At 41.8% G+C, this 23,856-nt stretch overlaps 1 protein-coding gene across 1 annotated transcript in view; it reads left to right on the top strand.

The window, feature by feature from the left end:
- The window catches only part of DCAF5 (DDB1 and CUL4 associated factor 5), a 93,411-nt gene that overhangs the window by 52,546 nt on the left and 17,009 nt on the right, over positions 1 to 23,856 (top strand). The window contains exon 6 of the mRNA XM_008049060.2: positions 15,868 to 15,934. Within this exon, the coding sequence (XP_008047251.2) occupies positions 15,868 to 15,934 (67 nt within the window). The remainder of the gene's footprint in view (positions 1 to 15,867; positions 15,935 to 23,856) is intronic.

Genomic DNA, 23,856 nt, shown 5'->3' with positions numbered 1-23,856 from the left:
CTGTGTAGGTTTGTTTATAAGTCATTATTGCCAGAAACATAGGGGCTGAGGAAAAGGGGAAGGAGGTGAAGAAAGATGGATGCTGTGTTTTCTTCAGGTTGTATTTCACAGCGAAAGCCTGTTTCCATGGAGTTCTTTCTTAAGTCTAGCTAAAATGGAAGTACCTAGACTGTTGTTTCTCACCCTCAGCACCTATCAACATTTTGGCTGAATAGCTCTTTGTTGTGTGGGGCTGTCCTGTGCATTGTGGGAGTTTAGCAGTGTTCCTGGTCTCTCCTTACCTACATGCCAGTAGCATCATCCTAAATTATTCTCCAGAGATTGCCATGTCCCCTGAGGGAAAGTTGCTTCTGGCTGAGAAGCTGCGATCTGATCTAGATTATCATTACCCATCTTGCTTACATGCATGGGGCAAGTATTGCCACTGGCCGAATCCCACAAGGTATCTTGTGATGGTCCTGGGTATGTACATCTAAGAGTTGTTTTTGCCTTTCAGTTTATATATAATGATAAAAATACGGATGGCCTTTGATTTTCTCCTATGAGATTTGACTCTTATTATTTGCGACTTTTGCCCTGTGGAAAGAGTTTATGGATATTATATTCTGACAGACGAAACTGCTTTTTGGTTGGTGTAAGTGGTTTTTCTTGGGTAAAGGTGAATGTGAAGTCATTGAATCCAACTTTGGATCAATTAACAGAGTTGAAGTCCCAAAAGTCTGTATTCCCCAAAAGTCTGTATTCCCCATACAGATTATTAGGAGTATATACTTTAGGGAGTTGGAAATGTAGAGATTTGACTTCTTTGTTCATTCCTCAGAGACTAACACATGTTGCTAATTCATCATTGTCTTGATCCAAATCCTGGCACACAGTGAGAACACAGTAAATGTTTGTTGAAGTGAATCTTGAGTACTTTGGTTAGTGTGTGGTGTTTAAGTTTCTGGGTCTAAAAGGCTTCTCTAACTGTAAGTCACGATTGCAAAGTATCATTTTTTCCTGCTCAACTTTCAGAAGCCTTTAGGGGGATGAATTAAATAATGAATTTGCAGTAAAACTAATCGACTGAGCTTTTAAACCAGGCCTTAGAACATATCTCTCAAAGGTGATTTATAGGCTCTGACTTTCTACACTCTACTAAAGCAGCAGCTGTCACGGTGACAGTGTGATCTGCAGGACTGATGTGTATATTCTCTGACTAGTCTAGACAGGATCTTTTTGTTGCTTTCAAATTCCAAAGCCTACCCTTTCCTTACGTTGGTCTTTATATTTGACCTCATTCCTGCATGCTCTGAGAACACCCACAGCCTGCGGTTCTGGTTTGGAGCTCTTCATTTAGTCATAGGCTGGGTAACCATCCCAGAGAGTAATCTGAGAATTTCCATAATAGGAATGGACATGGATAGGCAAAGCAGTAAGTGATCCTGTCTATCTGAGACAATCTTATGTCTCTTAAATATGGTAAGATTGTTCAGTTCACACAATTGGACCCAGATACTGTCTAAAGAGCCTGTTCTTTTTAGACTATCCTAGGTTCATTAGGTAATTCATTAACCTCAAAATGAAGTTAACATTTCAAGGAATTGGACTCAGGGAATAACGTGTGAAATATGCTGAGCCTACTGTGAGTCTCCCTCATGCTCATTGCCACCACTGTAGATGAATTCTCATTGTAAAACTGTTAGAGATCATTTCGCATGAACCCTTCCTTTTACAGAAGAGAAAATGGAGGCTCAGAGAATTTAGGTATACAAGTCACAATATATATGTTTGTAGCTAAGCCAGGACTAGAACCCAGATTTTTGGACTCTGAGTAGAGACCCCTTTTTACTATACAGTTGATCCCAACGTGATGCCAACATACTGCAAGGCAGGCAGCGACAATGAGTGAATTGGGCTGGGAGTAGAAATTAGGGAGTAGTAGGGCCGTGCCGTCTAAGTGGGGCAGCCCCCTCAGCTTTAGCCTGTTGGTGCCATGTGGGCCTCTGGGTTGCCAGGACCTCTGATTTTTTTTCAAGGGATGGTAAAAATAAAGATTCCTGATTTTTAAATATTGCAGCAAATTCCTACTTTACTGTATGGATAGAAATTTGCTCAGCACACCTATTCTGCTCTAGAGCCATGCATTTGAAACCTCTGTACTTCACTCAGCAGGATATTTTTCTCATGTTTAGTTATATGGTCTGTCATTACTTCATGGGTAAGTAGAGACAGGTTCCTTTTTCCTGGCTCTACTGAACCGTTTTTAAATTCATGTCTTTCTTCCCCCTCCATCTTTTAAAATAAGAAAGTAGATACTGAGCATTTACTGTGCACCAGATGCAGTGGTAGACACGTTCACATGACGTTGCCAGACGGTGCCCTCTTTGAGATTTCCACCCAAAGCCCTATCTACAGTCTGTCTTCCCTACTTTCAGCTAATGATATGTGGTTTGTGTATATCAAGTGTGTTTTAATTATTCAATTTTAATAACTCCCAGCATTAGGTCAGGCAACAGAAGTGACATCAGGTTGGCTGGGTATCACAGAAACAGCCCTAACTAGAAGTTTGCACCTTTTTATTTAAAACCTGATCGCCTTGAGCCCTTCATTGCATTAAAGCAGCCCGAGGCTCTCCTTGCTGTCACTTCCTCTTTGGAGTTTTGTTCTGTTTTCTTTTCTCCTGAAGCTTGACTGGGTACATTCTGTCTTCTGTGCCTCACACTCCCTCTCCACACTTGGTGAGCTAGTCTCTTGACAGGGTTAAAAAGAGTCCCTGCGTTCTACCTGCTGGCTTTCCTGGAACATACTTGCAAGACAGCACGTGGCTTTGTTCCCTTTCTTTTGCAATTCCTTAAATGTCTTTTGTCCTAGATAGTGAGTGCAGCACCGTTACTCGGGCTTCTGGGAAGGAAGTCTTTCAGGCAAGCAGGCATGTGTGCCTGAAAATGGACAGTCTGATCACTTCAACATCTTATCTTGCTGTAGCTTCATCTGACGCCTGGCCTAATAGTCCCTATATCTTGCAGAAGGCAGGATGGGGACAAAAAGAGAAAGTATAATAAGATTTGCTTGAAAGGGCTGAGCACTGAGTACTGATGTGTCTTATACAGGTCCTTCTTTTGAACTTGATATATGGCAAGCCCCAAAAACCATGGTCATAAAATCATCCTGTCCCAACCCCAGAGAAAAGAGCTGACTTGTACCTTGTGAATTCAACAAAATGGCCTTGAATACATGACCTGACCTCAGACATTACATCACCACTCAGGCTTGCTGTGTTGATACTATTGGGGTATAGCAGAGGTGCAGGAATGTTTAAATAAGTGCTCTCTAGGCCAGAGAAGCATCCTATAAAGTTATAACCTTGCTTTTTAAAAAACAAACAAACTTCATGCACCCCTTATTAAGACCACTTGGGGACCTGGCATACTGTATATTCTTTCATATCTGAGATAAAGGTACACTTTTTTTTTTTAAATTGGAGTCTCTCTCTGTCGCCCAGGCTGGAAGGCAGTGGCACGCTCATGGCCACCACAGCCTTGACCTGCTGGGCTCAGGTGATCCTTCTGCCTAAGCCTTCCAAGTAGCTGGAACAACAGCCATTCGCCACCATGCCTGGCTAATTTTTTGATTTATTGTAGAGAAGAGGTCTCACCAAATTGCCCAGACTGGTCTCGAACCCGTGGGCTCAGGCAATCCTCTCACCTCGGCCTCCCAAAATGCTGGGGTTATAGGCATGAGCCACCACGTGCGGCCAAATAATAAGGGGAGATTCAACTCTTGGTCTCCTTGTTTTGTGACTTTAGGCTACTATGTTTTATTTCCTCTCCTTGCCTTTCTTTGATATCTTATATATTTTTAACCCTTTAATTTCTAAAGCACTTTCGTATCCACTGTTATATTTCAATGTTCACAGCAACCTTTGGGTGTAATTGGACAGATTTCATCCTTGTGTGAAACTGAGTCTTAGAGTAGTTTGAAATGGCAGATCTAGTCGTTGGCAGAACCAGGACAAGACTCAATCTCTTGCTTGCGATTGATTACACCCTTTTGCTGCCAGCATTCCACTGCCTGTGTTAGCAAGACCAAGTGGTACTATGGTCTTCCACGGGCTGATGAGAAATTGCTGAACACAGATTGTTGTGGCAGAGGAATTCCTCGTATGTATTGTTTAGGGGTGAATATTTTAGGAGACTTTGGCGGTGGGTGGGGAGAAACTTTGTTTCATAAAGAAGAGGCAGAGTGAAAATAACCTTTTAATTTAATTTAATTTAATTTAATTTTATTTTGAGTTGGAGTCTCACTCTGTCGCTCAGGCTGTAGTGCAGTGACGTGCTCACGGCCACCGCAGCCTCAACCTATGGTGGAGGATTAGATGATTCTTCCCCACAGCTTTCCAGGTAGCTGGAACTACAGACATGGACCACCACACCCGGCTAATTTTTTTTTTTTTTAGTTTACTCTAGAGATGAGGTCTCACCAAGTTGCCCAGGCTGGTCTCCAACCCATGAACTCAGGCAATTCTCTCACCTCAGCCTCCCAAAGTACAGCCCAGGGACCAAGCCCAGCCTGAAAACAAACTTTTAAAAATCAGCCATTTATAAATCTTGTTGAATCCTGGACTTTATTGTAAGTCTTGGTGGCTTAGCCTGTAATCCCACGCCTTTGGGAGGCTGAGGTGAGTGGATTGCCTGAGCCGGCGGGTTCCAGACCCGCGTGGGCAACTTGGCAAGACCTCATCTCTACAATAAATCAAAAACCAGCCAGGTGTGGTAGCGCGCCTGTAATTCCGGCCACTCGGAAGGCTGAGGCGGAAGGATCACCAGAGCCTAGTGGGTCGAGGCTGCGGTGGCTGGGAGCGGCCACTGCACTCCAGTCTGGGCAACGAGTAAAACTCCCACTCAAAAAAAAAAAAAAAAGCTGTATGAATAGTCATCTCAAAAAATCTACATAGTTTTGCATAATAATAAAGAGTTTATGGGACTCCTGAAACCTAGATGCTCAGGTAATATTAAACCTGGATTAGGATTTTACCTTTGGGTTGGACATGGTGGCTTATAACTGTAATCCCTGCACTTGGGGAAGCTGAGGCTGAAGAATTGCTTGAGGAGTTTGAGACCATCCTGGGCAACATATTGAAACTTTATCTCTACAAAAAAATCAAAAAATTAGCTGGGCGTGGAGGCACACACCCATAGTCCCAGTTACTTGGGAGACTGAGCTAGAAGTATTGCTTGAGCCCAGAATGTTAAGGCTGCTGTGAGCCGTGATCGTTGTAATCATGCCACTGCACTCCAGCCGGGCAACAGAGTGAAACCCCCACTAAAGAAAAAAAGATTTAAATTTAGGATTATATCATCTTTTAGTCTGTTTACTGATGCAGTTTTAGAAATTAAAATCTTACAAGATTTTGGAATGTATGTAAGCCTGCTAGATGTGGTTTGGTTTGTAATTATTCAGCTGAAAAGGAACACAAGGTGACCTGAATTTCATCTCAGGAACAAGTGGAATTGATGTGATCTGGTGAAACAACATGACCACTCTCCTTTAATGCTTAGCTCCTGGTAGGGAGTCTGCCCTCCCCCCCAGAAGTCCCCTGGTAGATATTAATGAAGGGGAACAGAGTATATAACCTTTCCTGCTCTACCTGCCCCATCCTCTGGGGATTTCTTCAGGCTTTGGAGAAAAAAGAAAACACAGTTTCTTTCACAAGAATGCTTGGAGATCTTTGTGTGAATAAAGAGTTTAAATACTCATGTGGGCTGAAGTGAGTGATACCATGTCCTCACTTCCCTGTCCCCACATATAGAAACGGAGTCCCAAAGAGGGGAGGCTGGGTGCTGAAGGCTGTTTGGTTGATGGCCCCTCATCATGCCCAGGTTTCCAGAAGGAGTTTTGTCAAATAAAGATTCATCTTTAAGTAATGCTGGCTACTTGTTACAAGCAGCTGTTAGTGATTTAGAGTTTTTTTTTTTTCCTTTCTTCTGATAATTTGACTCTTATTGGCTGCCTTTATGGAATATTTCTTTATTAATAGAATTTTTCCTACTCAGAACCCGTAAGGGTTGGTTATTTTAATAAACCAAAGAATTCCAGAAACCTAATGGAGCCGAAACGGCAAATGGTCCTAAGAAGCAAGAATAATGTAACTTCACATGCAAAAAAAAGTGTTAATCTTATGGGTGTATTTGTATGGTTTATTAGGAATTTCTCCTACCACAAAAAAAATAAATCTATGGTTTGCCGTTTCCAAAGAAAATTCGCTTTGCTTGCTTTGGATGGTATTTGTGGTGAGCACTTAGGATAAATGATAGTATCAAAGTAGTATTATGTACCAATTAGCAAACCTTTTTCTGGAAATAGTCTTCCAGAGAACATATGACAAAGTTGTCCAATCACATTGCTTTTCCTCTTCAGACAGAAGGTCAGGGGGAAAGAAGAGCCATGCTTGACTGAAATGTTAAATAGCAGTCTCTGCTGTCCCTGATCCAAGCAAGAGAGCCATCTGGTTTTTCTATCCTAGTCAATACAGTTAATTAGATAGGCATCCCATTTACTGGAGAATAATTAATCAGTTACTATGGAAGGAGCTTTTGAGAGAACTGTGTAAGTTGATCAGTACTCAGTGAATAATAACTGATTGATATGTTTCCTTCTTTATTAGCAGATGTTGGGAATATTGAATGCTGTGCAAACATACACACCACACACATACACACGTGTATCGATATCGATTTATCCAGAGAGCAATAAGAGATTTTTCTTTTAGCAAAGGTCTTGTTAAAACATAGTCTGGGTTATTTTTGGAGTATATCAGGTAGGTGGCTTGTCCTTCCTTCCTTCTGAAAAGCTTGGACATTTTGGAAGGAGACCATTTTTGTTTACATCTGTATTTCTAAGTTCAGTGATGTCTTAGAATATAAATAGTGGGGAGTTATCTGGGTTATGAATTAATACTATCTTTGGTTGTTAAATAAAGGTGTTTTAGGGGACAAATAGTTGTTTTGCCTGAGGTTGCTCCTAAATTGGTCCCTGCACCCCCCACCCCCACCCCAGCTTCTATTTAATAAGCAGTTTTGCTGTAGTAGGCCATGTGTAGATTCTTCTTTGAACCTTCAAGTTGTTAAAAATTTCTTGTGATTTGGGTGACTCTACAGAGGTGGTCAGTATGTTTAAAGGCATGGGCTTCTCTGGGTCTTCAGCTGGCAACCTTTGAAAATAGAAAAAGATCTTTCAGAGAATGTATAATTTAAGAGGTGAAGAAAGGGATAGGAGTTCTTTTAGGGGATGCTGGACATTACAACAGCACAAGAGAGTAGAGAGTATTGCTTGAGTGGCTGTTTTCTATAAAGGTTAATAATGCATTACCGGGTTTGGTGGCTCATGCCTATAATCCTAGCACTTTGGGAGGCTGAGGTGAGAGGATTGTCTGAGGATTGTCTCTCCAGGTTGCCCAGTTGGAAACCAGCCTGGGCTACTTGGAGAGACCTTATCGCTACAAAAAATCAAAAAAAAAAAAAAAAAAAAAGAAAGAAAGAAATTAGCTGGGCGTGGTGGCCCATATCTGTAGTTCCAGCTACTTGGAAGGCTGAGGCAGAAGGATCACCTGAGCCCAGTAGGTTGAGACTGCGGTGGCTGGGAGTGTGCCACTGCCCTCCAGCCTGGGTGACAGAGACTCCAATCCCCTCCCCCCAAAAAAGGTTAATGCGTTGACAGAGGACAGATAGGCTAGTGAGACAAGTGACAGATGTTAGTGCAGTCATCTTTTTTCCAATGTTGTTGGTGATGGTTCTTTCTTGAAAACTGTTGAGAGGGAGTTGTTGATCTCTCCCTATGCTTGAGCAAGTCTCTTCATACTGACAGTGGGATTATAGATATAATCCCACAATGCACTGACCTCAGGTGAACTCTACTTAAAATGTCTAGATCAGTGAACATTCAAATAAGTAAACAGACCACAGAATAGAGAAACAGTGAGTTGGGTCAGAGCGTGACCAGCTGGGAAGGATTATGGATAATGTATATCCACACAACAACTCAGGCTCTTTTTTTTGCGCTGATATCACCCACTTACCCACGAAACTAAATGAGAATAAAGTATGTCTTCCACTCTGAGCTGATGTCTGTGGAACTCCTACCTCACCCTCAATTTGGGGCATTTTGGCAGATGGGGACTCTATTGCCTAGATAATGGAGTATCTGAAACATTCTTTCTCCTTCTTCGGAACCCTGCTGTGTTCTTCTCAGGATACAAGGTAAAAGACTCTATGATATGAGTTTTTAATTTTAATTTGTGGTTTACGCCTCAACATTTAGAATGAGGTTTTAAAAAAAACCTTAGAGAAGGTAATGAATTCTTCATATTCATGTCCCCACTTGTCTATAAACATAATACCACCTTATTTAGTTTTTGCCTTTCTAAAATTGAATAGTAATCCTTAGTTTTTTTCATGGTAGTGTTTTCAGTGTTAACGTTGTTTGTGAAGTCATATATCACAGAAGAGAATAAAAATACTCAACTAAGGAATTGTGGGTGATTAGTCTTTCTGTGATGTTTCTATAGCTTGCCTCTTCACGTAGAGTTATCTGCTGCCAAATCTTCCTGTTATCTAAGCCAGAAGCCCTCTACTCTGGGTCAGCTTCAGATCCCAAACACCAGGTTCCCTGGGTGGGAATGCACAGATGCTCTTTGAAATTAGATCATCAAGGTAAAAGGAAAAGCAAGAGAGAGAAACCACTGTCTTCAGTTTTACCACTTGCGGTACAGATCAGTTTTCTGGTTAATTCAAGTAATTACTGTTTCTTGAATTTTAATATAATTATGTTCTTTGAGTTTCTTTGATAGTGATTGTCATGGACACTGTTTGATCTTTATTTATTTATTTATTTATTTATTTATTTATTTATTTATTTATTTTTGAGTTGGAGTCTCACTCTGTCACCCAGACTGGAGTGCAGTGGCACGCTCCTGACCACTGCAGCCTCAACCTGCTGGGCTCTGGCGATCCTTCTGCCTCAGCCTTCCAGGTAGCTGGAATTACAGGCGCACACTACCACGCCTGGCTAATTTTTTATTTATTGTAGAGATGAGGTCTAGCCAAGTTGCCCAGGCGGGTCTCGAACCTATGGGCTCAGGCAATCCACTCACCTCAACCTCCCAAAGCACTGGGATTACAGGCTGAGCCACTGAGCCCGACTTGGTCTTTATTTTGATGCCCATTTTCCCTTGCATCCTACAGCAGATAACTGTGAGATCACCCACCAAGACTTGCAGTGCTTTCATGGCCCTGTCAAGCACAAACCATGGGCAGGACCTCATATGGGGACTCCAACCAGCCTAAGTCCAGAGGGGTAACCCCTCCAGCACCCAGAAGAGAGGGATATTTCCAACTGCTCTGATGATGTTAAATGTGTCTCTGTACTCAACGAACTTGGAATAATCTTTAATTCCACATAGCTTTAAAAAAAAAGAACACTTAATGACTGTCCTATATTTTTAAATAGCCAGAACTCTGTTCCTTCTCCTGGAATACTCTTCTCTCAGATATCCACATAACTTGCTCCCTCATTTCCTTCGGGGCTCTGTCCAAACTGCCATTTATCAGAGAGGCCTTCTGTGATCACTCTATGTAAAACGGAAACTAACACCCCCACCCCCAGCATTCCTTATATGTCCTAACCTGCTGTTTAACTTTTCTGTACACTCACTGTCACCAGGCACATTTTTGTTTTTTTTTTTTGAGTTGGAGTCTCACTCTGTCGCCCAGACTGGAGTGCAGTGGCCGCTCCCGGCCACCACAGCCTCGACCTGCTGGGCTCCGATGATCCTTCTACCTCAGCCTTCCAATAGCTGGAACTACAGGCGTGCGCTACCACACCTGGCTAATTTTTGCTTTATTGTAGAGATGAGGTCTTGCCAAGTTGCCCAGGGGGGTCTCAAACCCGCAGGCTCAGGCAACCCACTCACCTCAGCCTCCTAAAGGTGCGGGATTACAGGCTAAGCCACCGAGCCTGGCTACCAGGCACATTTTATTTATATTTTTTCTTTTTTTCTTTTTAGATTGGAAAATACAGTTTATTTATAAAGTAAATTAGTGACAGAGAGAAAGAGGAGATTCACCTCCCCAGGGTAGGAAGGGGGGCCAAAGCCAGGAAACATGGTGATAGCCATAGCTCACAGAGCACATGGCCACACCAGAGTCTTGTAAGGCAAATGACCTTTATATTTTTTTGTTTAACTTTTTTCCCGCTACCTACTCTCTGACCACACTATATATGTATATAATATTTTTTCCTTTCCTACCCAATAGAATGTAAACATCATAAGGACAGGGACAGGGTCTCTCATGATCACCCCTATATTCCCTTCCCTGGAACACTGCCCAACACATAGTAGACATTCAATAAATATTTGTTCAATGAATAAAGGAATGAGCTCATTTTTATTTCTGTCTCCCACAGTCAGCAGTGTCACAGGGAGCCAGCTTTTAATGCTGGAAGGCTTCCAGCAGACAGCCATGAAATGCCATCATGAATTCCTCAGGACAGTTTTGTGATTCCAGTGTGTGTGAATACTTACATGGTCTAACTAGATGCCAGTGTATCAAGACCCCCTCCTTGAAAGTCATCCCGAGCTGTTCCCTGTGGTAGGTGTAAGTGCAACTCTAAGAGGAGGAGAGGTGGGGAGTTGCCCTTCTCCCCAGAGGAAGTCTGCACCTTCTACGCATGCTCTGCATATCTGAGGGGCTGTCAGCTAAGACTCTGGGGGAGAATGTTCTTCCTTCTAAGGCAGCTTCTGAGTCAGCGTTCTGTCTGGGAGTCCCCTTTTACCTTATAATGACTGGGCCCTGGCACATAGAGAAACACAAAGGAAAGCACCAACCCTTCACCGAGGTAGTGATCCCCAGCTAGGCCTAGCCTGGATTGATGCTTTTTTAATATTTGTTTTTTGTTTAGTTTGCAGTGGTATAAGGGGGACAGGGTCCCAGGAATTCTGTATGAGGTTTATAGTCTCTTTTAAACATAGAGCAAGCATGAGATGTTGAGTAATAAATAAGTTATATTACATAAATAGTGGGGAGTTCTTTTTATGTTCTGTGCACAACTCCCCCCTTTTGTCTTAATTTGAATTCAAGTTCCAAGGGCAAGTAGTTTTATTTGGAAATGCAGTAAATAGTAGCAGAAGAGTAGAGAAGTGAGCCAGGGAAAGGAAGGGTGACTTAGTGAGCCGGCTACTACTGGGGGCCATTGGAGTTGGGTTTTAGGGGAAAGGGTATAGAACACACACAGCGGTTACTCTGCCTAGGGACAGGGAAACTGGGTTATGGATACACCAACAACCCGCAGTCATTTGTAGAGGGCTGCTCCTACTGAGTATTCATTCCACGTAGCTGTCCGCAGACCCTGGGCTTTGGAGAAAGCCCTCAGGTGAAGGAGTAGGCACACTGGCAGCTGGAGATGAGGCCGGACATACAAAGCAGCAAGGCCTGAGAAGCTGAGAACTCTGGGAGTGAGTTGCTCCCGTTTCCATTGAAACCATACGTTACTTGAGTGCCATTGCTTTATCTTTTCTCCTTTTTGCCTGTTAAACTACTTATTTTCCTGAGGCTGGCTCAGTCTCAGATCTATCTTAACTTGACTCTTCTGTGAATTTCCGGGCAACTTGTTTCTCATAATGACACTTAGTGATTTCTACTTAATGGAATGATAGTTGTGTACCTACATGTTTTATGTTTTCTACTTGGCTTAAGCACCTTGGGGACCCAAGTGTTGTCTCACACATCTTTGAAAGCACCAGAGTGCCTGACATGTAACTTCTCTGTTAGTGTGTAATGAATACATCTTTCCCCTAACTAGTAGATTGCTTTGCAAAACAGCCTGTAAAAGGAAAACCTTTGGGCTCCTGAATTCCAGCTTTATAACTTCAACCAGATAGTGTCTTTTACTGCAGGAAGTTACCAGATAAACACTAAAGCCAGAACAATGAGAAGTCTTTTTTTTCTTCCCTTTTTTAAGTGTACATTTTAGTAGATTAATTATGTACATTCACATTGTTGTGTAACCATCACCGCTATCCATCTCCAGAACTTTTTTATCATTCCAAACTGAAACTCTGTGCCCACTAAACACTACCTCCCCATTTCCCCCTCCTTCCAGCCCTTGGCAACCACCATTGTACTGTCTATCTCTGGAATTCTAGGGGCCTCATATAGGTGGAATCATACAGTATTTGACTTTTTGTGGCTGACTTGTTTTAGTTAGCATAATGTCCTCAAGTTGCATCCATGTTGTAGCATGTGTCAGGTTTTTTTTCCTTTTTAAGTCTGAATAATGATAATTCCACTGTGTGTATTACTACCTTTTATTTATCCATTCATCTCTTGATGGACACATGAGTTGTTTCCACCTTTTGGCTTTATGAACAATGCTGCTATGAACATAACTGTACAACTGTCTCCTTGAGATCTTGCTTTCAGTTCTTTTGGATATATACCTAGAAAGGAAATTGCCAGATCATATGATAAATCTATTTTTTATTTTTGAGAACTGCCATACTATTTTCTGTAATGGCTGCACCATTTTACATTCTAACAAACGGCATAAAAGAGTTCCAATTTCTCTACATCCTCATCAGCATTTGTTATTTTCTATTTTATATATTTATTCATTTATTCATTTATTTATTTATTTTTGAGAAGACAGGATTTATTGAGAGGACAGAAAAGCTCCCAACAGTGGGAGGGGACCTGAGGGTGTTGCCTGTTTTTTGTATTAAAAAAAAAATTTTTTTTTTTTGAGTTGAGTGTCTCACTCTGTCATCCAGGCTAGAGTGCAGTGGCATGATCAGGGCTCACTGCTGACTCAGTCTCCAGGACTCAGGTGATCCTTCCATCCCAGTCTTCCAAGTAGCTGGGACTACAGGCTTTTACCACCATACCTGGCTAATTTTTTAAGACAAGGTCTTAATATGTTGCCCATACTGGCCATAAACTCCTGAACTCAAGTGATCCCCCTGCCTCAGCCTTCCAAAGTGCTGGGATTATAGACATGAGCCACCATGCTGGCCTGGAAACTTTTAAATCAAAGTTTAACAAGATTAGTCTTTGAGTTTCCTTGTCTTGAGCATGTTTGTATAGTGACTTGTTGAATCATCTGGGCTAGCAGCTTAGGGACTTTCAGGTCTGATCCAGCTTCCACCATTCGTTCACAGAGTAATTGTAGAGTCCAGTTTTCTTATTTTGCAGGTGAAGAAACTGAGCCCACTGTTTCTTCCACTGTGCCCTGGGCCGATCACCTAGCCTCTATGGATAGCATTTTCTTCATCTTTAAACCTATCTTCCTTTGGGAAAATTGATTTTATATAATTGCTAAGTATTTAAAATAATTTACATTAGGCATGAGGATGTGTCTTTGTTAGACATACATCTGTTTTGGAATTGTTTGGTGTTGTTTTCTTTTTTTTCTTTTTTTTTTCTTTTTTTTTGAGTTGGAGTCTCACTCTGTCACCCAGGCTGGAGGGCAGTGGCACGCTCCCGGCCACGGCAGCCTCGACTTGCTGGGCTCCGGCAATTCTTCCGAGTAGCCGGAATTACAGGCGCGCGCTACCACGCCCGGCTGATTTTTTGATTTATTGTAGAGATGAGGTCTCGCTGCCCAGGCGGGTCTCGAACCCACGGGCTCAGGCAATCCACTCACCTCAGCCTCCCAAAGGCGCGGGATTACAGACTGAGCCACCGAACCCGGCCTTGGTGTTGTTTTCAAATGCAAAGTTTCTTTAGAAAATATAGGCCTTTTTTTTAAAAAAAAAAAAAAAAAAAAGGAAAATAAGCAGATGGGGCCAAAAGGCAGGAAGTAATACTGACCTCAACTTAAAGTGAAACACTTATGCTAATCTTTGGAATAAATGAGCTCTCAGAGTTGCTCACTTGTTACTATTAGACTGTTTTAGATAATGCTTTTATGAGTACAAATCAGAGTAGGTCTGGCCTAATGTCCTATCTTTTTGAGATCAAGCAGTTTGAAGCTGCCACATAAAAGGGGATTGCTCATGCCCCTGGCACTGACTCATGGCTTTTTTGTCAATGGTATCCTGACCAGAGATGTCAGCAGGGAGGTTCAGGATGCTTGGCCTTGCACAAAAGGTCTCTGGGAAGCTCCTGTTTTTTAATTTTCTGCATTAAAAAAGTTTCAAATTGTGGAGAAATTTACATAACATGAGATTTACCATTTTAATCTTTTTTTTTTTTTTTTGAGTCAGTGTCTCACTCCAGCACCCAGACTGGAGTGCAGTGGCACTCTCACGGCCACCCCGGTGTCGACTTCTTGGGCTTAGGTGATCCTTCTGCCTCAACCTTCCAAGTAGCTGGAACTATAGATGTGCGCTACCATGCCCAGCTAATTTTTTTGGTATATTGTAGAGATGAGGTCTCACCAAGTTACCCAGGCTGGTCTCGAACCCCTGGGCTCAGACAGTCCTCGCCTTGGCCTCCCAAAGTGCTAGGATTACAGGCTTGATCCACCACGTCTGGCTTTAATCATATTTAAGTGTACAGTTCAGTGGCATTAAGTACATTCACATTGTTGTACATCCATTACCACCATTCAGCTCCAGAACTTTTTCATTGTCTCAAACTGAAACCCTGTCCCCACCGAACATGAACTCATTCTCCCTCCTCCCCACCCCTGGCAACCATCATTCCACTTTTTGTCTTCGTGATTTTGACTACTCTTAAGTATGTCATGTAAGTAGAATCACATAGTATTTATTCTTTTGTGACTGACTTATTTCACTTAGCAGAATGTCCTCACGTTTCATCCATGTTGTAGCATGTGTCCAAATTTCTTTCTTTTTAAAGTCTAAATGATATTCCATTGTGAGTATTACTACATGTTGTTTATCCCTTCATCTGTTGGTGGACACTTGGGTTGTTGCCATCTTTTGACTACTGTGAATGATGCTGCTATGAACATGGGTGTAGATATCTGTTAGGGTTCCTGCTTTCATTTCTTGGATGTATACACAGGACCGTAATTACTGGGTCAGATGATAGTTCCATGTTTGACTTGTTGAGAAATTGCCATACTGTGTTCTACATAGTTGAACCCTTATGCATTCTTACCAGGCATGCACAAAGGTCCCACTCTCTTCACATCCTGCCAACACATGTCTGGTTTTTTGGTAACAGCAATCTTAATGGGTGTGAAATCGTATTTTGTGGTTTTGATTTACATTTCTCTAATTTTTTCTAGTGATATTGAGCGTCTTTTCCTGTACTTATTGGCTGTTTATGCATCCTCTTTGGAGAAATGTCTGTTCAAATCCCTTGCCCTTTTTTGATTTGGGTCTTTTGTTGTTGTTGCTGCTGAGTTTTGGCCAACGACTCTTTTGATTTGTAAGTATTTTTTAACAGGCTGTGTGGTGCCTTATAAATACATGACCATTTATCTTGTTTATTTAAATAAAATCTCAGTGCTGATAGAGGTGTTATAAATCAATATGTTTATTATTATATATTGTATTCATTACTGTTATCATTATTTTGAGTCAGAGTCTCACTCTGTTACCCAGCCTGGAGTGCAGTAGTATAGTCACAGCTCAGTATAGCCTTCAGCTCCTGGGCTCGAGCAGTCCCCCTGCCTCAGCCTCCCGAGTAGCTGAGACTACAGGCATGTGCCACCATGCCTGGCTAATTTTTAAACAATTTTTTGTAGGGATGAGGTCTCACTATGTTGTCCAGCCTGTATTTGTTCTCGAACTTCTGACCTCAAGTGATCCTTCTGTCTCAGCCTCCCAAAGTACTGGGATTACAGGCGTGAGCCACTGTGCCCAGCCTGTATTTGTTATAATATATATGTAATATTATATATATATTTTTGTTCCAACAGTATATCCTTTCTGGCTCTGATGACTTCAACCTGTACATGTGGAGGATTCCTGCAGATCCAGAAGCAGGTATGTCCCTAGTATGAACCCATTCCTGTTGTTGGCTCTGTTGACCTTTGGAATGCTGTCACCCTGAGAAGCCAGATCTGTAGCAATAGAGGAAGCTATTTCTCTTTTAACATTTTAAGTAGTTTATTGGAAAAGTGACTGAAGGAAATTGTAAAATAAAAATTAAAAGCTAGATTTAATAACTGTATTCCTCAGGCATAGCTTTGTCTGCCATAAGTGGTGCTTAGGTTTTGCTTTTTCTTCTAGGAACCTCAGGTCTCATAGCTCTCCTTCATGTCCTTTATTTCCAGTCTCCTCCTGTTTCACACCTGGAGTATTTTTGTCTTGCTTTCCTTGCTTTTCTTTTCTCATCCACCCCCATATTCCTACTTATTCCCCTACATGCAATTGGTAGGACTCTAGCTTTCCTTTGGTCATGTGAACTAAAGGGGGGCTTTCTTTGTTGATGGACAGGTATGTTCCCTGGAGATTTGCTGACCCCAGACATCAAAGAAATAAGGAAGAAATATCTCTGAATGTGCTCTAGATACATCCTGAGAAAAGCCTGCAGCTTTCCATAAATTTGCATCGAAGACATCTGGGCTTTCAAATAGCATGAATCTTTCTTCATTCTTCTTAATAATGTCCTCACATGCTCAATGAGTGTTATCTACTGGTAGAAAAACATCTATTTTTAATACTCAAAACAGCTCAATACAGCCGTCTGTTCCAGGTGATACATGGCATTAAGCTGGAAAATGGCCATTCTGATATTTTATTAGATATTAGAGGGCTATGCCAGCATGTTGCACAAGATGTGTCCACAGTAGTGCTCAGGGTTTAGGGAAGTTTCTGGCTTTGCCTGTTGCTCAGTTAGCAATATTGTTAACAACATCTGCTTTGCAAAACCTGTTGAGGCCCACTTTTGGCTTAACTGCAGTTGCTGTGGTCTAGTTACTAAACAGGTTACAAAAGCGCCTTTCCCCTTCTACAGTGTGGAAAGCATGAGTGAGACAGCTCACCCTTGAAGCACAGCCAGATGGAGCAGCAGTGTCTACCTCAATAGAAAGGATGTCATCACACTAGAGGTCATTCTTGGTGAAGTCTCCCAGCCCATAAGCCCTAGATCAATTATCTGAGAAATAAGCTTTGGGCTTTTTATATTTTATTTTTTTATCTTAGAGTTGTGGGGTATGTGTGAGGATTTGCTACGTAAACAATCTTTAGGCTTAATTGTATCTTTTTCCTAATCTTGAAAGGCTTTTAGTTATTAAGTCATTATGACTTTTAAATAGAAAGTAGATAATGCCCTCTCTTCCCCAGGACTGTTTTCTGGACTTTTTCTCACATTTACATGGAAAGAATGGGAAAGCATTAGCAACAGTATTGGAGGTTTTTTCCTCTCCATGCTACTTCTGTACTGACTTAGGTATAGACCATCTAATCTGTCAGAGCTGTGATAACAAAATGTCACAGACTGGGGGACTTAAACAACAGAAATGTAATTTCCCACAACTCTGGAGGCTAGAAGTACAAGATCAAAGTGCTGGCAGGGCTGGTTTCTCCTGATGTCTCTCTCCTTGGCTTGGTGGTGGCCACCTTCTCACTGTGTTCTCTCTGTTCTCTGTGCACATGCATCCCTGGTGTCCCTTCCCTTTTTATAAGGTAGCTCTCATGTCACTTTCTTCTAAATGTCCTTCAGAGACAGTACCTCCAAGTTTATTTAGAAGTGATGTCAGTTTCTTTATTTTACCGATTTTTCTCTCCTTTGAATTTGTCCTACCTCTGTTTAAAGAATAACTGAGTAAATCTGGCAGATTAGTCTGACCAGTCCAGAGAAAAATCAGTGGCTCCTTGATACTAAAGTATGCTACACGGTGTTTCATAAAGTCCACCCAGTATCACATAAGTCTTTCTGGAAGCCACAGAACCCATGATCTACTTACATTATGCTTAGAATTGGCCAGAAGCCCTGCCGTTTCCACACAGGTTGTGGTTGGTTCTGGGTTCTCATTCTTTTTTTTTTTTTTGAGTTGGAGTCTCACTCTATCGCCCAGACTGGAGTGCAGTGGCCGCTACCAGCCACTGCAGCCTCGACCTGCTGGACTTCGGTGATCCTTCCACCTCAGCCTTCCGAGTTGTTGGAACTACAGGCTCGCGCCACCACACCCGGCTAATTTTTTTTATTTTTAATTTATCGTAGAGACGCAATCTCACCAAGTTGCCCAGGCGGGTCTCGAACCCACGGGCTCAGGCAATCCACTCACCTCAGCCTCGCAAAGTGCGGGATTACAGGCTGAGCCACCAAGCCCGCCTGGTTCTCATTCTTTACTTGGTATTTGGGTTTCTTTGTACCAGGGACAGGATTATGATTATTCCTCTTGTTGGATTTACTAACTAGTAGTTGAGGAGTTTGTTTGTATCACTCTTTGGCATTACATCATCAATTACAGCAAGTCTGTCCCTTTGATCGTCATTTTGCTCTGCATGTAACCAAAACACCTTTTAAGATTATTTTTAGCAAGTGTTGGCTCATTTGGAGATTCAGCTTTCCTGCCACTATTCTGATAGACCCAACCACATTCTTTTTTTTCTTTTCATTTTTCTTTTTAAGAGTCAGGATCTCCAGCCTAGGCTGGAGTTCAGTGGCTATTCACAGGCATGATCATAGGGCCTTTGAACTCGTGGGCTCAAGCAGTCTTCTTGCCTCAGCCTCCCATGGTGATAGGCGTGTATCACCATGCTCAACCTCTTTTCTTGTTTATGAATCTTTTTCTTTGTTTTTCCTTATTGTTCTTTTTTATGTTACGACCTCTGCTATTTTTGTAATTATGTACTTCTTTTTATAAAAGCAATACAGGCATGTAATTTTTAAATCAAATACTATTATAAAACTTGTTTATTTATATATATATATAAATTTTTTTGTTTTTTTTTGTCTCACTCTGCCACCCAGGCTAGAGTGTGGTGGCATACCCACAGCCACCACAGCCTCGATCTGCTGGGCTCAGGTGATCCTTTCATCTCAACCTTCCAAGTAGCTGGAACCATAGGCATGCGCCAATACTCTCAGCTAATTTTTTGATTTATTGTAGAGACAAGGTCTTGCCATGTTGCTCATACCGGTCTCCAAACCCGAGCTCAGGTAATCCTCTCACCTCCGCCTCCCAAAGTGCTGGGATTACAGGCGTGAGCCACCGTGCCCAGCTATAAAGCTTATTTATAAAGCACAACAGTCCCTTTCTCTTCCTCTCTCCATAATATGCTCATAACATTTTTGAAGTTTCAATTTTGGACTTCTCTATTGACTTTCTACTACTGAAATCAGTTTTCCAAAAGAAAAATCTTCAGTTTCTTACCTGGAGAGAATTTGCCTAACAGTTAAACCATGGTCCTCAGAACCATGGGGATTAGGACTGTGGGTTTCATAAATCTATATGCAGATTTTTGTTTAATCCCACCCACAGCTGTGCCCTGTGTCTCCAGTCTAAAACATTTTTAGGTCAATTCCAAATGGCAACATCCAGGCCTTTGCTTATGTGGGAACAGGGCAGTTTCCTGGTTGTGTGGGCTCAGGAGAGGAGTGTGACTGCTCTTTAAACATGTATTCAATTCATCCTGCTTCCAACCCTACTTTTCAGCCTTGCTTCAGGGATACTTGGTAGCTCTCATTTTATATGTAATATCTCTATTTTTAAATGTTGGCAATTAATTCATAGTTGTAAAAAATATTCAAAATATCTAAGGGCTAGATGCATCCTTTGTGTTCTAGCTTTGAATGCTTAGATGAGAAAATCTTGTCTGAAAACTCCTGACTTTTAAACAATTATGGGGTGAGGACAGTGCATTCTCTCACTCTCTTTGTCTCTCTCTCACTGTCTCTCTCTCTCTCTCTCTCTCTCTCTCTCTCTCTCTCTCTCTCTCTCTCTCTCTCTCTCTCTCTCGCTTTCTGTCTCTCTTCATACCTGTTGAGTGTTAAGATATCAAGATAGGCTAATAGGGGAAAGCTGGCTTGCTGTTACATATCTTAATGGCATAATCAGAACTTGACTCTCTAGATGACAAGCAGTCAGCATTTATTGAATGCCTGCTGTGTGTTTTGCTGTGTGTGCCAAACACAGAGGGAATTAAATGGCATGCAGTCCTGTGTGCCAGCCAAAGGCAAGAACATCTTTTTTTCTCCACACTACTGTTCAGAAAGACTGCTGGCCTTTTTTTTTTTTTTTTTTTTGCTACACAAACATCAAAGAGATGAAATTTATTTACATAAACAAAACTAACTTAATGAATAGGATAAGTCATTCACATAGGACTTCTAGTGGGGTGAGAAGGTGATTTTGAGATGTAAGACCTATACCCACTATAAAACTTTCTACTTGGCAAGATCAGGTCCGATTTTTAGTTTATTTAATATAATAACTCATTTCTAAAAAAAAGTCAGAGGAAGGAATAGAACTAGGAATTTTGCTGTGGCAAAGGAAAAGTTCATCAGAACATATGTTTTACACCTCTGAAGTAGGTAGGAAGAACATCTGTTTTTATGTGGTAATTCTGAAACAAAGTGAAAAGTGAATATACCAGCAGTTTCATACAGAGCCAGTATTGTTTGTAAAAAGGAGCATGAAGCTTAAAATCCTACCAGGGCTGGGTGCAGTGGCTCAAGCCTATAATCTCAGCACTTTGGGAGGCCGAGGCAAGAGGATTAACTGAACCCAGGGGTTCAAGACCAGCCTGGGCAACTTGGTGAGCTCTCATCTCTACAATAAATCAAAAAATTAGCCAGGTGTGGTTGTGCATGCCTGTAGTTCCAGCTACTTGGAAGACTGAGGCTGAAGGATTGCCTGAGCCCAGCAGGTCGATGCTGGGGTAGCCATGAGCGTGCCACTGCAAAAAAAATCCTACCTGGATTCAAGTCTTCTAACTTGTACTTAACTGCTACTAATCAGATGACTGAGTGATTCTAAGCAGTTTATATAACAATAATTGTCTGAGCCTCAGTTTCTTCTGTAAAATGCCCCACTTTTAAAAGCTTTCTAAAAACTATGTTCATTCAAATATAAGAACATAGTTACTGCAACATGTAGTAAGATCAGTATAGATCCATAATTTCTAAAACATTTTCTCCCTAGTAACTTAGGTATGAAAGTAATGGATTTGACAAGGTGTGGGGGAGGTGGGTGTCTCTTGAAAATATTTATATTGTCCTTCCCTTCCCTTTCTCCCATTTCCTGTTGGAAAGAGCTTTAGGGTTTTCTTTGAGTTGGAGTCTCACTCCATCACCCAGGCTGGACTGCAATGGCACTCTCATGGCCATCTCAGCATTGACCTGCTGGGTTCCGGCGATCCTTCCAAGTAGCTGGAACTACAGGAGCATGCTACCATGCCTGGCTAATTTTTAAATTTATTGTAGAGATGAGGTCTCACCAAGTTGCCTGGGCTGATCTCAAACCCACGGACTCAGGTAATCCACTCACCTCGGCTTGCTTTAGGCGACCAAATTGTTTTTCCTGAGCTCTGCCTCTACTCCAAGAATTCACTAGTAATGGCAGGAAGCATAATGCCGTAGAGTCAGTATGCTTACTTAAATGCCTGATCCAATCCTCTTCCAGTTGGGAGCTTCGGAAGAATTTCCAAATCTCAACAAACTTTTATAAAATGAGGATAACATCAACAGCATCTACCTTTTTTAGGATTGTTGTGAGTACTTAGTAGTTAGGCAGTGATTGTTACTGCTCATGGAGAAAGCTTTCTCGGGTATGGTGGCTCATGCCTGTTATTCCAGCACTTTGGGAGGCCAAGTCGGGAGGATTGCTTAATTAAGCCCAGGAATTTGAGACCATCCTGGGCAACATAGAAAACCTTGTCTTTTTAGAAAATTAACTGGATGTGGTGGCATGTGTCTAGCAGAAAGATCACCTGAGCCCAGGAGGATGTGGCTGTGGTGAGCCGTGATTATATCACTGTGCTCCAGCCTGAGCAACAGAGTGAGACCCTGACTCAAACAAATAAACAAACACAGCGACGACAAGAAAGCTTTCTCCCTTTTTAAACTCACCTTTAAAAAACTCCTTGGAGCTCAAGACATTGATCTCCTTGGTACTCTCCTTGCATGGCTGATTGAGTTGTTCTTGCATGAAGGCTGCTATTGACTCATCAGTAGTTCAAGAGGGCTCTCTGATGTGACAAAGTTTTCCCTGAATGGAAGGAAGAATCATGCATTTCACTGCCAAGTTACTGTAGCCACCCCCACTGGCAGTAGACTGATGAAGTAGGCTGGAAACAACTGTAAAAGCATCGTTATAGGCCTGCACATGTCTGCATGCTCTGTCTCTCTTCTTTTTCTAGATATGTATTCACTCAGTGAGTTAGGCCTCCCATGTAACTGGAAAACTGCTTTTTCCTCCCATGTAACTGGAAAACAGCTGTTTTTAATTGGTTATAAGTAGTTGGTTGCAAACACATGTGAAGTACATATGATAAAAGAAGAAGTCAGTATAATTGACTTTTTTATGCAACTGAGCATTGATGTCGGGGTAGCTTTCTGAACTTTAATGACAGTACTGGCTGTCCCCATCTGACTTTTCTCATATCATAAGTGGTTATGTGGTCCTTAAGAGGGCAGCCACTGCACTCTCCGTGTCGTCAGTATCCTCAATTGTAATTCTTTCATGGTTTGAAACTTGAAGACCCTGTGATGGTTTTAATCAGGCCTTTTTGAAATGCTTGGAGTCTTGGATACCTCTTTTAGATATTCCAGGAAAGGAGTAGTCCCTTGCTTGCATAGCAGTAAACTCTTAATTCTACCTGTCTGCAAAATAGATTGATTGTCTCAACAGCTACTCATCAAACCTCATCTTAGTAGATTATAACTTTAGCCTTCTTTTTCAAGGTTTGTTCAGAGAAAATGATGAGGGGTTTTACTTCAATCTGTTAACTTATTGTGTATTCTTAGGTAAGACATGATGCACAGCTCTATGGGCCATTGAAAGAGAAACACTTTCTTGCCTTCAAAGAACTTCCAGTATAACAGAACTGAGGAAAGGGGTATACATATAAGTGCATACACACACACACACACTCAATTTAAAAGTGGGTTCTGGGCAACCCCCTCAGGTCCACTCCCACTGTGGGAGCTTTTCTGTCCTCTCAGTAAATCCTTTCTTTTTCTTTTTCTTTTTTTTTTTTTTGGAGTTGGAGTCTCACTCCATTGCCCAGGCTAGAGTGCACTGGCATGCTCACAGCTACATATCAACCCGCTGGACTCAGGTGATCCTTCTGCCTCAGCCTTCTAAGGAGCTGGAACTACAGGCATGAACTACCATGCCCAGCTAATTTTTAAATTATTATTATTTTTATTATTTTTTAATTTTATTTTTATTTGAGTTGGAGTCTCACTCTGTCACCCAGACTGGAGTGCAGTGGCCGCTCCCAGCCACCGCAGCCTCGATCAACTGGACTCCGGCGATCCTTTCACCTCAGCCTTCCAAGTAGCTGGAACTACAGGCGCGCGCTACCACGCCCGGCTAATTGATTTATTGTAGAGATGAGTTCTCACCAAGTTGCCCAGGCGGGTCTCGAACCTGCGGGCTCAGGCGATCAATTATTATTTTTTTATAGTAGAGACAAGATCTCACCAAGTTGCCCAGGCTGATCTCAAACCCACAGGCTCAGGCAATCCACTCACCTTGGCCTCCCAAAGTGCTGGGATTACAGGCTGAGCCACCAAGTCCAGCCAATAAATCCTGCTTTCAGAAAAAGAAAAAAAAAGCGGTTCTGAGGCCATAAAGAAGATAATTAAGAATTGAGGGAAGGCTGGAGAGATTTTGGGACATTGACAAAGTTTTTTTGCATTTAGCATTTCAAAGGACCCTGAAGGACAGGTAGGATTTCAACTCCTTTATTTCTCTGCTCAGAAATATATAGTAAAAATATACAGTAAAAAT

Source organism: Carlito syrichta, unplaced genomic scaffold (genome assembly GCF_000164805.1).
Source record: "Carlito syrichta isolate Samal-C Ts95f unplaced genomic scaffold, Tarsius_syrichta-2.0.1 Scaffold130478, whole genome shotgun sequence".
Lineage (NCBI taxonomy): Eukaryota > Metazoa > Chordata > Mammalia > Primates > Tarsiidae > Carlito > Carlito syrichta.
This window is presented reverse-complemented; position numbering and strand designations above follow the sequence as displayed.